The sequence below is a fragment of the Pogoniulus pusillus genome, chromosome 2, assembly GCF_015220805.1.
Source record: "Pogoniulus pusillus isolate bPogPus1 chromosome 2, bPogPus1.pri, whole genome shotgun sequence".
In the NCBI taxonomy this organism is placed as follows: Eukaryota; Metazoa; Chordata; class Aves; order Piciformes; family Lybiidae; genus Pogoniulus; species Pogoniulus pusillus.
Window position 1 is genome coordinate 31629465 of NC_087265.1, and position 17100 is coordinate 31646564.

Sequence of the window (17100 nt, forward strand, 5' to 3'; positions counted from 1 at the left end):
TGGAAAAGCTGCATTTGTCCGTAGCTATTAAACCCAACGGGAAATTTCATTAATGACCCATTGCAACTCCAAACTTTGAGTCAATATTTTTAAATGGAAGCATAATAATTTCATAGTACTTTGAGACAGCCTTCATTCCCATTTTGACAATCGCAGCACTATGCAGTATAGGAAGCAAAAAAAAAATAATCCATCAATTCAATGATTTTAAGAACACCTAGAAGTAAAAAAATCATGTTACTGGTTCAACACATGCCAAACAAATCCATGTCTCATGGTCTTGTTAAAGGTATCACAGTATCATCAAGGTTGGAAGAGACCTCACAGATCATCAAGTCCAACCCTTTACCACAGAGCTCAAGCCTAGACCATGGCACCAAGTGCCATGTCCAATCCTGCCATGAACTGCCCCAGGGACGGCGACTCCACCACCTCCCCGGGCAGCCCATTCCAGTGTCCAATGACTCTCTCAGTGAAGAACTTTCTCCTCACCTCCAGCCTAAATTTCCTCTGACGTAGCTTGAAGCTGTGTCCTCTCATTCTGGTGCTGGCCACCTGAGAGAAGAGAGCAACCTCCCCCTGGCCACAACTACCTCTCAGGTAGTTGTAGACAACAATAAGGTCACCTCTGAGCCTCCTCTTCTCCAGGCTAAACAATCCCAGCTCCCTCAGCCTCTCCTTGTAGGGCTGTGCTCAAGGCCTCTCATCAGCCTCGTCGCCCTTCTCTGGACAGCTAACAATGTGTCTCAAAGTAGATTAAGAACTATTTCAGTGCTACTTCAAATCAACACTGCAGAAAATTCTATTTGCCTTTCCCAGACAAAGCACAGAATTCCATTTGGCTGCAGTACTCCCAGTTCATAGAATGGTTTAGGTTGGAAGGAACCTTAAAGATCATCTAGTTGCATAATTCTCCAACATTTAATACCTCTACCTAGTCTTAAATCCAAACTGCTCCTCACCTGCCCATTTAAAACTTAAAAACACCAAGCTGAGACAAGGGAATTGAGCAGTGTTTGTAAAAGATAAATACTAAAAATAGGAGTATTTGAGGTGGTGGTTAAGTGCGATTTAGGCAGCTTCAAATCTACTAACTTTTTCTACAAAGACTCAACTACTGTGGAATAAATGCATGCACAATGGCTTTTTCCAAACTAAAGGAGACCAGTAAGTAGCAGGTAGTCAGTTTTCAGTGGAAGAGGCTACCATAAATTACTGAAATATCTGTTATATTCAACACTGATAAGCTTTTTAGGCAAGCAAGGCAACAAAGCCAAGATCATGAAATTATTCACAAAGTCAAAATTCTGAGTTTGTTAGAACCAGATAGAGTTAAACTTGCTATGTGTCACACAGAACTGATACAGTTTGAGACAAACTGAGAACACCACTGTCCACACTGCTCCTCTCCTATGAAGTGCAAGTGGTTAGTGATCTTTCAATCATTCCTAATTTTCACTGCTGAAGGCACAGTTGCTCTTGTGTGCGCTACAGACAACCTCAGAGTTGCGCAATACATAAAAAGAAAGAGACATTTTCACTAAGCTCTTCTTGGACTCAATAATCTTGAAGGTCTTTTCCAATCTAAGAAATTCTGTGAAGTGCTTTACACCTTTGACTGTTTTAAAAGACATCTGAAGGGTACCAGTGAGGTTTAGTGCAAAACTGTACAATTGCTGCACTCAAAGCAGTGCAAAATACCCATTTAGACACAACATACTGCACTGATCTTTAACCACTTCTATCCAAGCTAGAGCAGTAAGAATACACTAAAAAAGCCAGAGCAGAAAAACTAGATTCCAATAAAAAAGGAAAGAAAATCAAAGACACAAGGTCAGTGTAAACAGGTTCTTTAATATCACTGAAGATAAATTTAGAAATCCAAGTCTTAGGTGGGTTTCAAATAAATAATCATTTTGATTTAAGTGTTTACATACAAAGGGAGCTCTCGAAGCAGCAGTGTACAGTTTGTAATTCCTCCCTGCTAACACATCCCAACAAGAGAATGTACAGTAGGTAGTGCACACTGGAAAAAAAACAATCATAACATACGGCACACAATGAAACCACTGAATGTGATGTTGAAAAGGGGGGAGACATGCACTGCCCTTTAAAGCACCACTATTTTTCCACAGCCCTTTTACCAGCACAATACAAATAAGAAGCCTAGGAATACAAGTTATTTTTCTGCTTCTAAAATTCACTCTCAACTCAAAAAAAGATTAACACAGCAGTGCTCTGATATAAAAAAAGTATTCCTCAAACTGACATTGCAGTATGGTATCCCCCTCCCAGTTGGTCTCTACACCCAGGGATAACTAATTTTTAAATAGATAATCCAGAAAGCTTAAAGACAGGTAGGAGTTTTTTTGTTTCTTGTAGACCTCGGCCAGGTATATTGGAGAAAAAAAAAAACAACCAACCAAACAAACCAAGATATAACAAACCTCAAGAAGATGCATGGTTAGTCAGTGAAGTACCTGGTGTACCACAAAACTTATAAACCCTTCCAAAACTACAAGTTCTTCCTTGAAGATTAACGTCTCTTACATGTTTCTAATTATTCTGCTGTAAAAAACAGGCTCAATGTGAACAAGAATTAACTATCCTGAAAGACCAAATAAAAACACAACACAAAACACCCCAAAGAACAAGTATGCTAGAAATATACTTGCAGGAGTTACTGTAAATTGTCTGAAGTTACTGTTTCACCAAAATATTTCCCTTGCAGATACAAGTAGAGCACTCTTAATACTTTCATTCTACATGCAGTTGATCCATGATACGCACTGCAGCCCTCACCAGCAGAGCACATCACTTACTAATGTAAATTCCTCACAGTTAACCTGCTTTGGTACTCATTTTTCTTCTCCATCTCTAACATACTTGAAAAGTTCTGCCTTTCCCTGCTAAAAGTCAATGAAAAAACCCTTACCATGTAATACTGCTGTGTACCTACTGAATAAATATTACAGGGGTTTAAAAGACTGTTTCAGTTGCAAGCTTGGCTTTGGCAAAACATGAATTGGGCTAACATACACTTTACACTTCACACATTTTGAGTAGGGCAATTTTCAATAGATACAAAATAAAATAACTCTAAGATTTCTAAAATTGTCAGTACACAGGATTCCCAAGTTGTTCTGAAGACAAGAGCAGGGTAATCAATTTTCAAGGAAAGCCACATAGTCAGTCAATCTGGCTAACTGCTGTTCATTTGGAATTGGTGGAACTGGAGCAGGTTCTACAAAGATAAAGCAAATGCATCATTAATGAAGTTAACAACACAAATCCATCCCTAGTACCATCCAACACAACAGCAAAGAAAAAAAATTAATGCATCAGGCTGTTAAACTGTCTTATGAGGCATATCTTAGCTGTATCTCCTATCTATGCAGTTTCAGCTCACATTACTTCTCTCTTATCTGCAACATTAGGTATCCAAGAGTTAATAATACAGAGATGTAACAACTTCCAGTTGTCAGCAGCCTCCAGGGTTTCTCTCCACACACTGGATACAAGTAGCAAAGACTGACAATATTTCCACTTGACCAAAAAGTTCCAGGAGTTCCTCAGTTGATCCTCTCCTTACAAGCTGCCATACTAAAGGTATCGAATCATCCTACTTTGTTTTGTTAGTCAAATAATTCAGTCAAGTACTGCACAGGTTATAGAAGAATGCAGTGTACATGCAGATCCTTGTACAAATAACAGTTAACTTGAAATTACAGTTTAATAGGTTGGAAGATGAGTGACTAAAGGCAGGAAGATAAATCAGGAATTTTAAAAGTAAAAATATCAGGAAAATGTGCATTTACTCTTCCAGAAGAGTTAACAGACTTGCATTCAGGTTATAGCTGAAGTACTAATACTGCTTAGGGCTGCAAGTATGCAATAGAGAAGGCTGACAACAAAATAAACCTTTTCAAAAAACAAGACTCCAAGTCTTGAATTTTACTTAGAATTATGCTACTTTGGGACTGTTAGACACAAGCAGGCACCAATTCAGATCTGCTATCACTAGCCTGTGACAAATACAGATAACAGTGTTTTGAGAATCAGCAGGACAATATATTATACATCAACCTGCTGTTGAGCTCTGTTGAAAACTTGGAATATTGCTTTCTGCTACACAGAAGACTTCACAAGTCCCACATCACACAGAAGCAGTGAACCCACTCAGTTGCCTTGCGAATTGCCTCTGAGTCAGAAGGTTTAGTCAAAATTGTTCAAGACCAGTCTACTCCTGCTCTGGAATCTGCTCCCTACTTCAGCTATGGAAGTGGGAATCCCAGGCACCTCTTAAAATGTAAGGGAAAGACAACAGAGGATGTTCACACAGCACCTGAGTTTTTGAGAGGGAAACAACAACATTCATTTGTCTTGGACCCAACTCTCATTTTGTGGTGCTGGTGATATTGTGTTAATATTAAATCACACCTGCTTATCTATATGGAAGTAGATTACATATAAACAGCAAATACCTGAAGAAGGAATACATCTGTTAAAGGAAGCTTCCAGCACGCCTGAAGAGAAACACACAGAAAAGTACAGTTAGCCAAGTCAGCCGCTTTTAAGCCATTCTATACACCAAGTCAAAACTAGATTAAAAGATTATTACCTAAAGTTAAGCCTACTCTTTTCCTCAATGTTTTAATTCATAGCTAAAAGGCAGAATACCCAAAGCTGTTTAGACATGCAGCTTTAAAATACATTACAACCTCTTGCCTTTTTGCTTTGCTTCAATAGTAGTTCTTACACTACCTTTTGGAAAAGAACCACACATACCTGGTTCCCAGAACTTGTAAGCACTGCATGTTTTGCAACTAGTTCATAAACAAACCTGATCACATACAAAAGCTCAGTGCTCTGCTGGGTCATGTGGCTCAAGAGATACATTTCAACACCTTTCCTGAAACATTTATGATACTGCTCTGGGCTCCAAGCATCTCAAAATTCTGCTCACATAAACATCATATTTTCTTAGCCTGATGGATGCTGCTCTTTCAGAATGCTATAATTTGGCTCTTTATTCCAGAACTGCACCTCACAGTTTAAGAACAGTCCTGCCTTCACAGTTTGACATGAAGTTTTGACTCAGACAGTCAGAGATATAAACCACCAAGTATTTCTGCAGGTTGAGTTTTGCAGGAACAGATATTCATGTTTCCAATGCTGTGATAGCAAAGAAAAGATCCAGTAGAATAAATTAAACAGACAAACGAAATTATGCCAATCCCTGGACCTCCTCAGAACATAAAGATCCACTAGAACCCTGCCCAAAAAACTCTACTCTTGAAAACATTCTCAGGTTCAAAATAGTGTAACTTTTACTCATCTTTATTAGATTAAAGACATGTCATTCGAGGTCATCCAACTTATGTTCCACTGAATCAAAGCCAACAGAGGAGGAGCAGGAGAAACCACTGCATATCCTGTCTGCTTTTGTTTAAAAAGTTAATTTGAGGATGCAGTTTAATCCAAACTACTTGCAACCCTCAAACCAAATCCACTACTTTGTGCCTCCTACACTTTATAAACATTCCATGTTTCTAAGCAGCATAAGCCTCCATATAAAAATATTTCAAGAATACTGAGCAAAATTTTAATCACAAGCACCTTATTACCAGAAAAGGCTAAACTCGATGTCTAGTGAAGTAACAGCTCCACCTACCTGGCTTTTTAGGCATTACCATACGAGTTGAAAAGTCTGCTTGCCAGCCCTGGTCTAATACACCTGAAAAGGTAATTTTACAGTTGTAAGAACAGATTGCTAGAAATGCAGAATGAAGATGCACATTAAGATCAGTAGAAAAGTACTCAGTTTACTGACTGTAAGCTGTCACTCCAGGACATCTCCCTTCTAAACAAACTCTTTAGATGTGTAGTACAAGAAGTAAGATAAAAGTAATAGTACATGGAACTAGCTTAATCCACTATTTTTGCTCATCCCTCACTGTTGAAAGGCTTTAACATTTCCACACATAGAAGAGGAGAATAACCAATGGTAACTAGTGGCAAAATAAAAAAGGTTCTGCACAGCCAAGACATTTTTCTCTATTCACTGCCTCATCACTTCTCTTTAAGTCTCAGATTTTGTATACACGTTTTTATTTGCTATCACTTCCAGCTTTCTGATCCAAATCACATAGAAAAGCTTTTCAGTCAAATGCAAAGTACCTTTCACAGCTTCTTCTACAGGAAGCCCAACAAAGGCTGCAAAATCATCTGCAACTATTGAGGTATACGCCTGAGAAACCAATCCAAAGGCTCGTCTCCTAGTTGCATCTAAGAAGATACAAACACTGTAAGCAGATGGTAGAAAAGCTGAGAACATTTGTGCAATCCTGCCATTCAGAAAAATCACTACCACTCTTAAAGCTAGCACTTTAGACCATCCCTTCCTGCAAGAGCCACAGTCAGAATCCAGACACAATGTCTCGCTCTATCCCAAGTTGAAACTCCCAACAGGTCACATTTAACCTCCAAATGCCGTTTGCAGAATCTTGGGTACTACCATCAGTACGTGAAACAGTTTAGGGAATACAGCTTCCAGTGGTGTTTTCTACTTGCACTAAGTTTGTGTGTCATATAGTTCCAATTCAGAAAAAAAATCAACATAAAAACCCAATTAAACTACTCACAGTTTTCACCACATCTGTTTTGACAGCGAGGCATCTAAACATCAGTTGTTTTTAAAGCCATACAGAATCTGCTATTGTGAAATACCTTGGAAAGCTTTTCAGCAGTCTGCACTGCCCTCTAGTAGCAAGGCTTTGCATGTTACTGTTACAGTCTTTAAAAAGCCGTATTTAAAGAAATCACCTTTTCTTAATCGTCACAAGGCTTTGAAAAGCCAGGCCAATTTCTCTAGATTACTGGTTAAAAGTCTGGTAAGACTTGGTAACTCGTAGCCTATTTTGCTATTACAGAGCAAGACATGGCATATGAAATTCCAGTATGAAAGAATACACAATTGCATACACAATCCTAACACACAACTTGTTTCTAAAAGCTTTTGCAATGAGCTTTTTTCTTACATCTGATACCTAAAGTCCATTAAGTAAAACCTACAAAAAACTAGCAATAATATCCCTAAGCACTTCTGATTTTTTGTGAGTGGTCATCTGCCTGTATGCCTATCTGTGTTTGAGCACAAAAAAAATCTTTTCACACAACATGTAACTACCTACAGAATCCAAATTTGTACCTCTAAGTGCTTCCATGATTGGTTGAATAGTTTCAGACCACTGATGTGCGCTGATTGTTGTATAGATTCCTGGAAAGTCTCTCTGCCAAATTCTTTGTCCTACTGACCAAACTGCACCAAGTTCAGCATTTGCCTGATGTAACAAAAAAAACCAACAAAACAAAACCCAACAACTTCAGTTAATTCAGATTGGTTTATTCTCTAGAGTGACCAAACTCATTTCCACTTCCCTCCCTTTGCTATTACAAGAACACATTCCAGTACCTGTAAAAATGCACAGAAAACCATTGGGAAATCTTTTAGCAGCTGTCACTGCCACAATCTCCCTAATCCATCCACTGCCAAAACTTTACCACTCGCATCAAAGTCTGCTCACAGGTGAGTTATATCAATCCACACTAACATATCAGATAAAACAACGGTGGAATGTGATCTACAGTCAGGCTACTGACTGCAGTTGCTAAACACAGGCACATTTTCTCCTCCTTGTGATATCTGCCTCTTCAGCAGAGCCTTTATAAATACAGAGGTTGTTTGCACATTGAAGGCAATTTTCAACTTTAAAGCCTTGCAACCCTAACAACAGGTCACATACTTAACAGTGTCGTACTCAAAAATGCTCTCCTAATATTGATTTCAAGGGCTACTTAAACATGTTGTGTTACATACTATCATTTGGTAAACTAGACTCCAAAACACCCAGCAAGAACAGCAACCAAACACAAAACTGGGTCAGAGAGTAATATTTTCAATTGTAATAAAAACAGATTTGTTTCTGAAATTAAGATTAATTTATTACTTGGTTCAATTACCAGAAGATTCATCACTTACACATGATGCTTTGGGTATTCATAAACCATGCAACGAGTTTCTTGCCTCCAGAACGATGCTTCATGTGAAATGCATGTTACACCAAAACTCAGATTATTCATAGAATAACACTGTGCAACAAACACAGCAGGTTTTGGAGAAAGAACAAGCAAAATTTGGTCCAGATAGCTATTAACTTAACTGATAGTTACTTTTTACTTGAAAGAGAAAAAAAATTACTTCAGCACCATCAGCTAAGTCTCATCTTGACCATGAGGATTCTTAACATAAAGACTCCAGAACATTTGTTTCCTTGTAAAATGTATGATCTTAATTGAAAAGCTTAAGTCCTGAAGCATTACTGGTATTATATTTAGACTAATCCTCAAAATACAAATTTTGATTCAAATGCTGTGCAGGACAAGCACATTCAGACAGCTAATCAAGATGCATTTTCAATTTATCTGGTCACTGTCCAATGCAGAAGGTATCATGTACCCTCATGTGGAATGCAGCCCCTTTCCAGAGTCAGACACACTGTTTTCCTACAGCTAACTACACTTCATCGAAGCTTTCAAGTCTGCAGATTAACTGAACTCTACTGCACCAGATTATTTGTGAATGAAAAGAGGTAACAGATGAGCAAGTAGAGCTCTTAAAAGCCCAATATGCCATCTGCTGGGCAAGCAGTTTGCAGCACAGAATTCAACCCAAAGCTACTCACGCAGAATCATTGGAGGGAAAAATCATTTGCAAGCTTATATGGAATTGGTTTAGTATCAAGCAGTGTTTTCTTTAGTACTTACAGATTTGATAGCAGGAGGGATTCTCTTCCAAAGATATCTTGCATTATTCCTAAAAAATTAAAATACTTCTCAGTAACCAAGTATCTGCCACAAGGAGATCCCAAAAGGTTTGTTTTGATGCTATAATTAACAGTCTCAGTGCTTTAGATTGGACATCAGGCAAAACTTCTTAGTGGAAAAGGTGGTCCAGCCCTGGAATAGGCAGGTAGAGTCACCATCCCTGGAGGTGTTCAAGAAATGTGTGTACATGGCACTTTGGGACATGGTTTAATGGCCATGGTGGTGTAAGGTCAATGGTTGGACTCAATCACAGAGGTCTTTTCCAACTGAAATGATTCTATGATTTCTTCTATGTCTACTGAAGTAGAAAATATTGCTCTGAAGTAGACAACACAACTGCCACAATACAACAAATGGTTCATTAACTGCCTCATTTAACACCAGTTCAGAAGCAGGTTTTCTTTTATTTACCCCAGGCAGCAACTCACAGATGTTAGTTGTGCTGGTTTTGTTTTAGCATAACTGCATCTTTGATGAACACACATATAGACTGTACCTTTTCATAGTGTCAGTAGTTATTTAGATTAGTGGTCTCTGAACATCAATTATATACTTCTAGCAAAAAGGCATTTGAGTGTGAACCCTTGATCTATGCATATTTATACATTATATACATGTATGACTACATTTACATGCTCTATAATGCACATAGGACATTGACTTTAAAAGGATAAAAATATCTTTAAATGGTGTTTATTTAATTTGAGTTATTAGTAATACAAAACTCCTTTCTTCATGTGCCCACAACTCACTTGGCATACCAAAGATTTAGACTGCTCTTCCCAGCCCAGCTTTGCCACACACATTCTGGAGATTTGAATGTATTGAAACATTTAGTCATTGATCTTTAGAGCACTGAAGTCTGACTTCTGAAACAGTTACAACTTCCCAGAAAGACTTCAAACAAAATAGAAAAAGAGCCTCAAATGTTTTTCATTAAATTGCAATTCTAAATCTTCAAATTTATTTGAACCAAGGTTACCCTCATTTAACCTAGCAGTAGCAGCATCCAGGGAATTTGCCCTGAAAGAACATGCACTTACAATGCTAGAGTACGTTCAAATCTTCAACTCCCCCACCCCAATGCTTACTTTGGCTTGATAATCAAGCATGGCAGTGTTATTTGTTTTGCCTGAGCTATAATCAGCAATAAAACCCAAACACAGTGAATCAAGTTCACAGAGGGATGTGGCAATAATCTGCCAGACTGAATTCAAAGGATTACAGCTTTATGCAGCTTTAGCTCATTCAAGCCAGCAGCATTCCCCCTTTTTAATGTGGATGGTTTAGAGTTATCCTGCTGTAATTTAAACACAAGGAGTAGTGTGCAATCTCACTCAAAACAAATGCAGCCTTTAGAAGCTACAAACCAAAACATCAAAGCATACAACAATTTCCAAAGGAGCCAAGTTCACTATTTAAGGAACTTTCTTCCTAAGCCCAGACTGCTTCCCTACAGTTCAAAAGCGTGGGCAAAAGCAAACAATGGAGAAAATTTTCCTGACAGCAAGTGATGAAAGACTTCATTCCATTTTTTTTTTTAACCACAGCACTGCCTACATGGATTTTATTAGCCACACCACAAGTTACTAATATTCTAGCAACCGGAGTTCGAGCTAACAGTGACAAAGTCAGCACCTGAAGTTAAAGATTAAGACAAGCTACTTACATGTCATTATGTAACAGATATAAAGCTAGAAGCTGGCCATAAACAAGGGGTGTTGCAACTCCTCCAGGGGCCTTAAAAAAAGGTACAAATAATTTGGTTACATATTTTAGGAGTAATTTCTTACAGAATACAGCAGGAAGCCAATTTTAATGCAAACCATATACATCAGGACAGCTAATTATTTTTTTCCTACACCACAAATTGTCAGAGTTGCTATAGAGTTGTAATGCATTTGTATCAATGAAACACTAATTTTCACATGCCAGAAGTTTCACTTAGAAAACTTTCTTTTGCTGCCTGGCTAAAATACAGTTACATCTTCTGCTACTCTAATGTTCCAGACTATCATCATGAAAGTAGCAGCCACTTTGATTCAGTTCCTCACAAAGAGATTCAGCACACAATTTATCTTGAGCTGACCTTCAGTTCAATTTGGGGCACTCCACTAGAGCAAAGCTGCTTTGCTCACTTGAACTGCCCTTCTTAAAAATCCAATCTAACCTTTGACACTTGCCACACTTCAGCAGGCTTCACAAATCACACGAGCAGAAAAAAGAGCATTAAAATAATGTTAACATAAAATTAAAAATAAAATTTTGACAGCCTGCCATCTTTTAAAAGCTGAAAAGATTTCTAGTAAGGTCTTAGCAATTTATCAGAGGATAGTGCAGCAAGAACTCGCAGAAAGCCAATTATGCAGCAAAATGATTTAATTACACATGTGATTTACAGGCTTAGCTAAGTCAAAAGCAGGCAATTAACTGTGCCACGGAGCAGATACTGTCCTCAGCTGTGCTCATCCTGTTTCCAGGGCTTATCCACATAAAAAATACAATAGTTTATGCAACTGTTTCTTGGGTTTCACACAGCAAAACAAAGCCAAGTCAATTCATATCACCTGCCCAAACTCTAAATTCACCTGTGGTGAGTCTCCATACCAAAAAGAAAATTCACAAAAATGGAAACCAGCTGCCACCAAAACAACCAGATTTAAAACCTACAGCCTTACTGGAGAAAGTTATGTAGCTGCATCTTTCCTGCAAGAAAACCAGCTTAACATATCAACTCTGATCTGACACAAAGGCTGTCAACAGACATGGAGTGCCCACAAGAATCTTCACAAGGATGCAGTCACACATAGCAAATAACCTATTTGCCTTTGAGAACAGCTTGTCAGAACTGCATCTGCTGCTATTTACTCCAGAAGTCTATGATGACAGAGCACAGACTAAGTGAAAATCCTCTGTAACAATTCCCAGGTACCTGTCAAGGTCCAACACCACACGCTATGCAGCAAGGAAGTGAGAAAGCCACATTAAATTTCCTTTGATGGCTGCAGAAGCAACACCCAAAGCCTCCCAGGCTCCATCTCTGACACTCAGTCTGACACAGTCCTCGGGCCACTCCACAGAGTCTAAAAAGGCAGCAAAGCCATCACAAATCAGGTTCAGTCTGGCCAGCATGAAGGAGTAGCCACACTCGACTACCCCACATGGTCCAAGGACACTCTTCTGCTTCCCTCTGGTCAACTGTCCACTGCTTGAGGCAGCAGTCAGCTCATTTTCAGAAAAAACAATCTCCCTCCAGCTCCATAACATTCCATCTGCAGTACTGTGTCCATATCTGGAGTCCCCAGTGCAAGACAGACAAGGACTTATTGGAACAGGTCCAGAGGAGGTCACAGAAACGATCAGAGGTCTGGAACTCTTCCCCTGTAAAGAAAGGCTGAGACTACTGGGATTTGTTCAGCCTGGAGAAAAGAAGATTCTTTGAACACCTTACCATGGCCTATCAGTACTTAAAGAGGGTCTATAAGAAAGACAGAGACAGGATTTTTAGTAGGACCTGTTGTGACAGGACAAGGGATGATGGTTTTAAAACTAAGAGGAGAGATTCAGACAAGACAGAGGGAAGACATTTGTTACAAGGAGGGTTGTGAAACATATCCACAGGTTGCCCAGTGAAGAGGTAGAAACTTCATCCTTGGAAACATCTGAGATGAGGCTGGACAGGGCTCTGAGCAACCTGATCTATCTGAAGATGTCCCTGCTCACCACAGGGCAGCTGAACAAGATGGTCCTTAAAGATCCCTTTCAACCTAAATCATACAATAATTCTACAGAACTCAGGGCATATCAAAAGGTTGCAGCACCCTGCTGAGCACAAAAGAGGCAAATGAGTTCACCATAGGAATGGTGCTTAGAAACAGCAGCTGAAGCTTGATGATGCACATCCATGTGCAGGGATCCCTTACATTTAAGGATTATGTTTTGCACTGCAAAGCTGTATAGTTTGTCAGTACTAAATTTCTGCTGTGGCAAATGATCACACAAGAGATCAGCACTCTCCCTTCAATTCCTAAGATAGCAAGAGCTAAAAATTATAACCACTAACAAGTGCAGAAGATTTGAACTTTTCCCTTTTCAACTGATACAGTGGGATGCTTGAACTTCACATCTGAAAAAGCACTGGAAATTCTGCACAATGATAGAGGCTATGGATGCCACCCTGGAAGAGTTTCAGCATTAATATGGTGCTATGCAGATTTATCACTGTTTGATGCACTAACAATGCACACAGTCAAGACTTGAAAATTCACCAAGGACTGAAAACAGCTCAGAGGACGCTTTCAGAGTTAATTTCTTAGACACATGCACCATAGAACTAGGAATAGTTCTCCAACCCTCTTTTCAGCTCCACTCCCCTTTTTCAACATCTTCCTCAACCAAGTGAAACACAGGAACATATCAACCTCTCTCTCGCACACACCCCCTCCAAAAAGTATAATAATTACACCAAAACGTACTCATCTGCCTACGGCTGGCGAGTTTCCCTACTGCTTTTTGGCAGACTTTTCCACAAGTGGCAAGTTCCAACACTGAACGCTCACCAAACTCACCAACACACACAGAAGCAAAAAGCCACTTCCTCGCAGGGTCAGGTCACGCTCAAAACAGCATTTTCAGGCTAAAGCCTGTGCTTACCGAGACCAGTGTTACCGTTACCTCTAACCTTCACTGCCAGAAACCTTCGTGCGCCCCAACACCACCCCTGCGGGGCGGCATCGAGCCCCGAAGACTTGCCGGGGCCTCAGCCAGGCCCTCGGCACCTCCGAACCCATCCCGCAGCGCTGCCCCCAGTCCCGCAGTACCTCCAGCTCCTGGGTCTCGCACTGCTCCAGGAGCTTCTTGAAGCTGAAGGAGTTCTCTGCCATCACCGCCACGGGCATCTTCCCCTCACGGCGCCGCCGCTGCCAGCTAGAACCACCTCCTACCCGGAGGCGGCCGCGCTTTGACCTCACTTCCGTCGCGAACAACACACACTTCCACCCGCCGCCTAACGGCCGCCGGTCCCTCTAGCTCTTCGCCTTTATGCTCTGGAGGACTGCGAGGCGGGGACGCAGGGCGGCCCGCCCATCCGGGGGCGTGGCCAAGGGGAGAGGGGCGGGGCGAGCAGCGCCGCGGAGCTGCGGGTTTGCGGCGCATGTGGGTTAGGGACGCAGCGGCCGGCGGGCAGGCGCCTTGCACCTTTCCCCCCTCCTACCTTCTGCTATCTCTGTGTGTGTGTGTACAGTGAGCAGATTTATGTTGAATTTTTCATTTGTGTGTACTGCATATTATGGGATGCAAAAGGTGTACAGCCGGCATCCTTTACTACACTTTACTAATCAGCCAGCTTGCCGATGATACCAAGCCGGGAGGTCTAGCTGGCACACCGACACAGCAGAAGTCTGTGCTACCGTTTAGCGAGAGCTGGACAGGCTGGAGAGTTTGGCAGAGTGAAACCTCATGAAGTTCAACGAGGGCATAGGCAGGGCATTGCACCTGGCGAGGAATAAGCGCCTGTACCAGTATTTAGGGATTGACCTGCTGGAAAGCAGGTCTGCAAAGAAGGACCTCGGAGTCCTGGTGGACAGGCTCACCAGTGAGCCAGCAGTGTGTCCGAGGAGGAAAACGGTCTGGGCTGCATTTAGAAGAGTGTGAGAGTGGATCAAATGATGCTCTGCTCCCACTCTGCTCTGTCCCAGCAAGATCACATCTGGAGTACTGTGTCCAGCTCTGGGGTCCCCAGTTCAAAAGAGACAAGGAACTACTACAGGGAGACCAGTGGAGGGCTGCAAAGATGAAGAGACTGAAACATCTCTTGTATAAGAAAAGGCTGAGACATGTGAATCATAGAATCATAGAATCAACCAGCTTGGAAGAGACCTCCAAGATCATCCAGTCCAACCTAGCACCCAGCCCTATCCAATCAACTAGACCATGGCACTAAGTGCCTCATCCAGGCTTTTCTTGAAGACCCCCAGGGATGGTGCCTCCACCACCTCCCTGGGCAGCCCATTCCAATGGCAAATCACTCTCTCTGGGAGAACTTCTTCCTAATATCCAGCCTATATCTACCCTGGCACAACTTGAGACTGTGTCCCCTTGTTCTATTGCTGGTTACCTGGGAGAAGAGGCCACCCCCACCTGGCTACAATGTCCCTTCAGGTAGTTGTAGACAGTAATAAGATCACCCCTGAGCCTACTCTTCTCCAGGCTAAACAACCCCAGCTCCCTCAGCCTCTCCTCATAGGGTTTATGCTCCAGGCCCCTCACCAGCTTCGTTGCCCTTCTCTGGACATGTTCCAGCACCTCAACATCTTTCTTGAATTGAGGAGCCCAGAACTGGACACAGTACTCAAGGTGTGGCCTGACCAGTGCTGAGTACAGGGGAAGAATGTGGGACTGTTTCATAGAAGTGTAGAATCACCCAGGATGGAAGAGACCTCCAAGATCATCCAGTCCAACCTATCACCCAGTGTTTAGTCTGGAGAAGACTGAGAGGGTATCTTGTCAATGCTATCAATATCTAAAGGTGGGTGTCAAGACAGTGAGGCTAGACTCTTTTTAGTGGTGCTCAGTGACAAGACAAGTGGCAGTGGGCATGAACTGGAACACTTCTTTCCTGTGAGGGTGACAGAGCACTGGAATAGGCTGCCCAAAGAGGCCTTCTCTGAAGAGATTGAAAACCTGCCTGGGCAACCTTCTCTGTATTGCAGAGCCTGCTTTAGCAGGGGCGTTTGGACTAAGTGATCTTCCAAGCCCTACCATTCTGTGATATACGATAGTCTCTATATGTATACACAGAACTCCTATAAAATAGCACCTATGCCAAAGAAAGCATATAAAATGCTAAACTGGCACCTAACAGCATATATGCTCTTTTATAAGCAGGACCACCTATTCCCATGGCCCTGGTTCCTGTCCTCAGTGAGGCCCCATCTGCTGAGACATCCCCGACCTGCCTGCCTTTCCTCAGAATTGGGCTCAGGAACTGTATTTATGATTTCACAGGTGTTTTTACTTATTTTTGCCTGAAGGGTGGGGTTTGAACATATTTGCAGCAGCCCTGGTATGAGGCACATGAATCAGTGGAAAATGGCAGGATATTCACCAGATCTTTGCAACTACCAGGGCCACAGATGGAAATACTTTTTTTTAGGATAAAATTAATGCAAGGGACTTGTTTTCATAAAGCTCTTGCTTTCTAATAACATGAATTTGCTTTTCACTATCATCTGCAGCCCTCTATCTCTTGAACAAAGCCTGACCTCAGCATTCCTTCTCACCTTGTATCTCCTAGACCATTCATTCTTCACATCTGGCCAGGGACCCCTCCAGTCCTTTACCAGAGAGTTTTCCCCAGCTGTGCTCAAGAGCCACACCACCCCAATGCAAAGTTAGCATGCCCTGTGCAAACCTGACCCAGATGTGGCTGGGAGCCCCAGAGGTGTTCCTCACGCCTTAGGGTGAAAAAAGGGAAATAGTAGGGAAGCTCAGCCTCTCCATGCTTCAGGAGAAAGGAAGGCTGGCAGAAAGCTTGACCACTTTTCCAGGGAACCTCCGTGCTCCAGGAGAGATCTTGATAAAAATGTGTTTGTGTTTGCTGTGGGATTTGCCTGGAGGAGAGCATCCGGAGGAAGGCTCCAGACGATGGCACTGCTGCTCTGCCAGCTCAGGCATTGCTGCTCGCAGCGACCAACCTCACATTTTGCTTCCATCCTCACCAGCTTCATTGATCCTGATTGCTCTTTGTTGCCCCCACTCCATGCTCGCATCACTTTGACGTTCAGGCACCTGAGAGGAATGTCGTCCACAGCTTTTGCTCCCGTTCCCAATTGTCTTGCACTTTTTGGGAGGTGAGGCAGAGAGCAAGGCAGGCAGCAGCTTGTGTTGGTGCTGGCAGGAGACTTTCCCTTAGTGCTGGCAGAGAATCATAGAATCATAGAACCATAGAATCAACCAGGTTGGAAGAGACCTCCAAGATCATCCAGGCCAACCTAGCACCCAGCCCTATCCAATCAACTAGACCATGGCACTAAGTGCCTCATCCAGGCTTTTCTTGAAGACCCCCAGGGACAGTGCCTCCACCACCTCCCTGGGCAGCCCATTCCAATGGCAAATCACTCTCTCTGTGAAGAACTTCTTCCTAACATCCAGCCTATACATACCCTGGCACAACTTGAGACTGTGTCCCCTTGTTCTATTGCTGGTTACCTGGGA

At 41.9% G+C, this 17100-nt stretch overlaps 1 protein-coding gene across 1 annotated transcript; it reads right to left on the reverse strand.

Moving 5' to 3' along the window:
• Positions 1–1834: 1834 nt before the first annotated feature.
• Positions 1835–13887, reverse strand: COPS8 (COP9 signalosome subunit 8). The gene is made up of 8 exons (XM_064159497.1): positions 13707–13887; positions 10556–10626; positions 8827–8875; positions 7211–7343; positions 6181–6288; positions 5675–5737; positions 4485–4526; positions 1835–3244 (listed from the first exon to the last, which is right to left on the reverse strand). The coding sequence occupies exons 1-8, from the start codon at positions 13782–13784 to the stop codon at positions 3165–3167; spliced, it is 624 nt and encodes a 207-aa protein (XP_064015567.1). The 5' UTR covers positions 13785–13887; the 3' UTR covers positions 1835–3164.
• Positions 13888–17100: the final 3213 nt, after the last annotated feature.

Bases quoted from the DNA above. Each gene is read 5' to 3' on its own strand.
- COPS8 (XM_064159497.1), bottom strand. From the start codon at position 13,784: ATGCCCGTGGCGGTGATGGCAGAGAACTCCTTCAGCTTCAAGAAGCTC. The intron at 10,627-13,706 runs GTACTGCGGGAC...CCTTTTTTTAAG, and splicing joins GCGAGACCCAGGAGCTGGAG to GCCCCTGGAGGAGTTGCAAC. The intron at 3,245-4,484 runs GTATTTGCTGTT...TTATCTTTGTAG, and splicing joins CAGATGTATTCCTTCTTCAG to AACCTGCTCCAGTTCCACCA.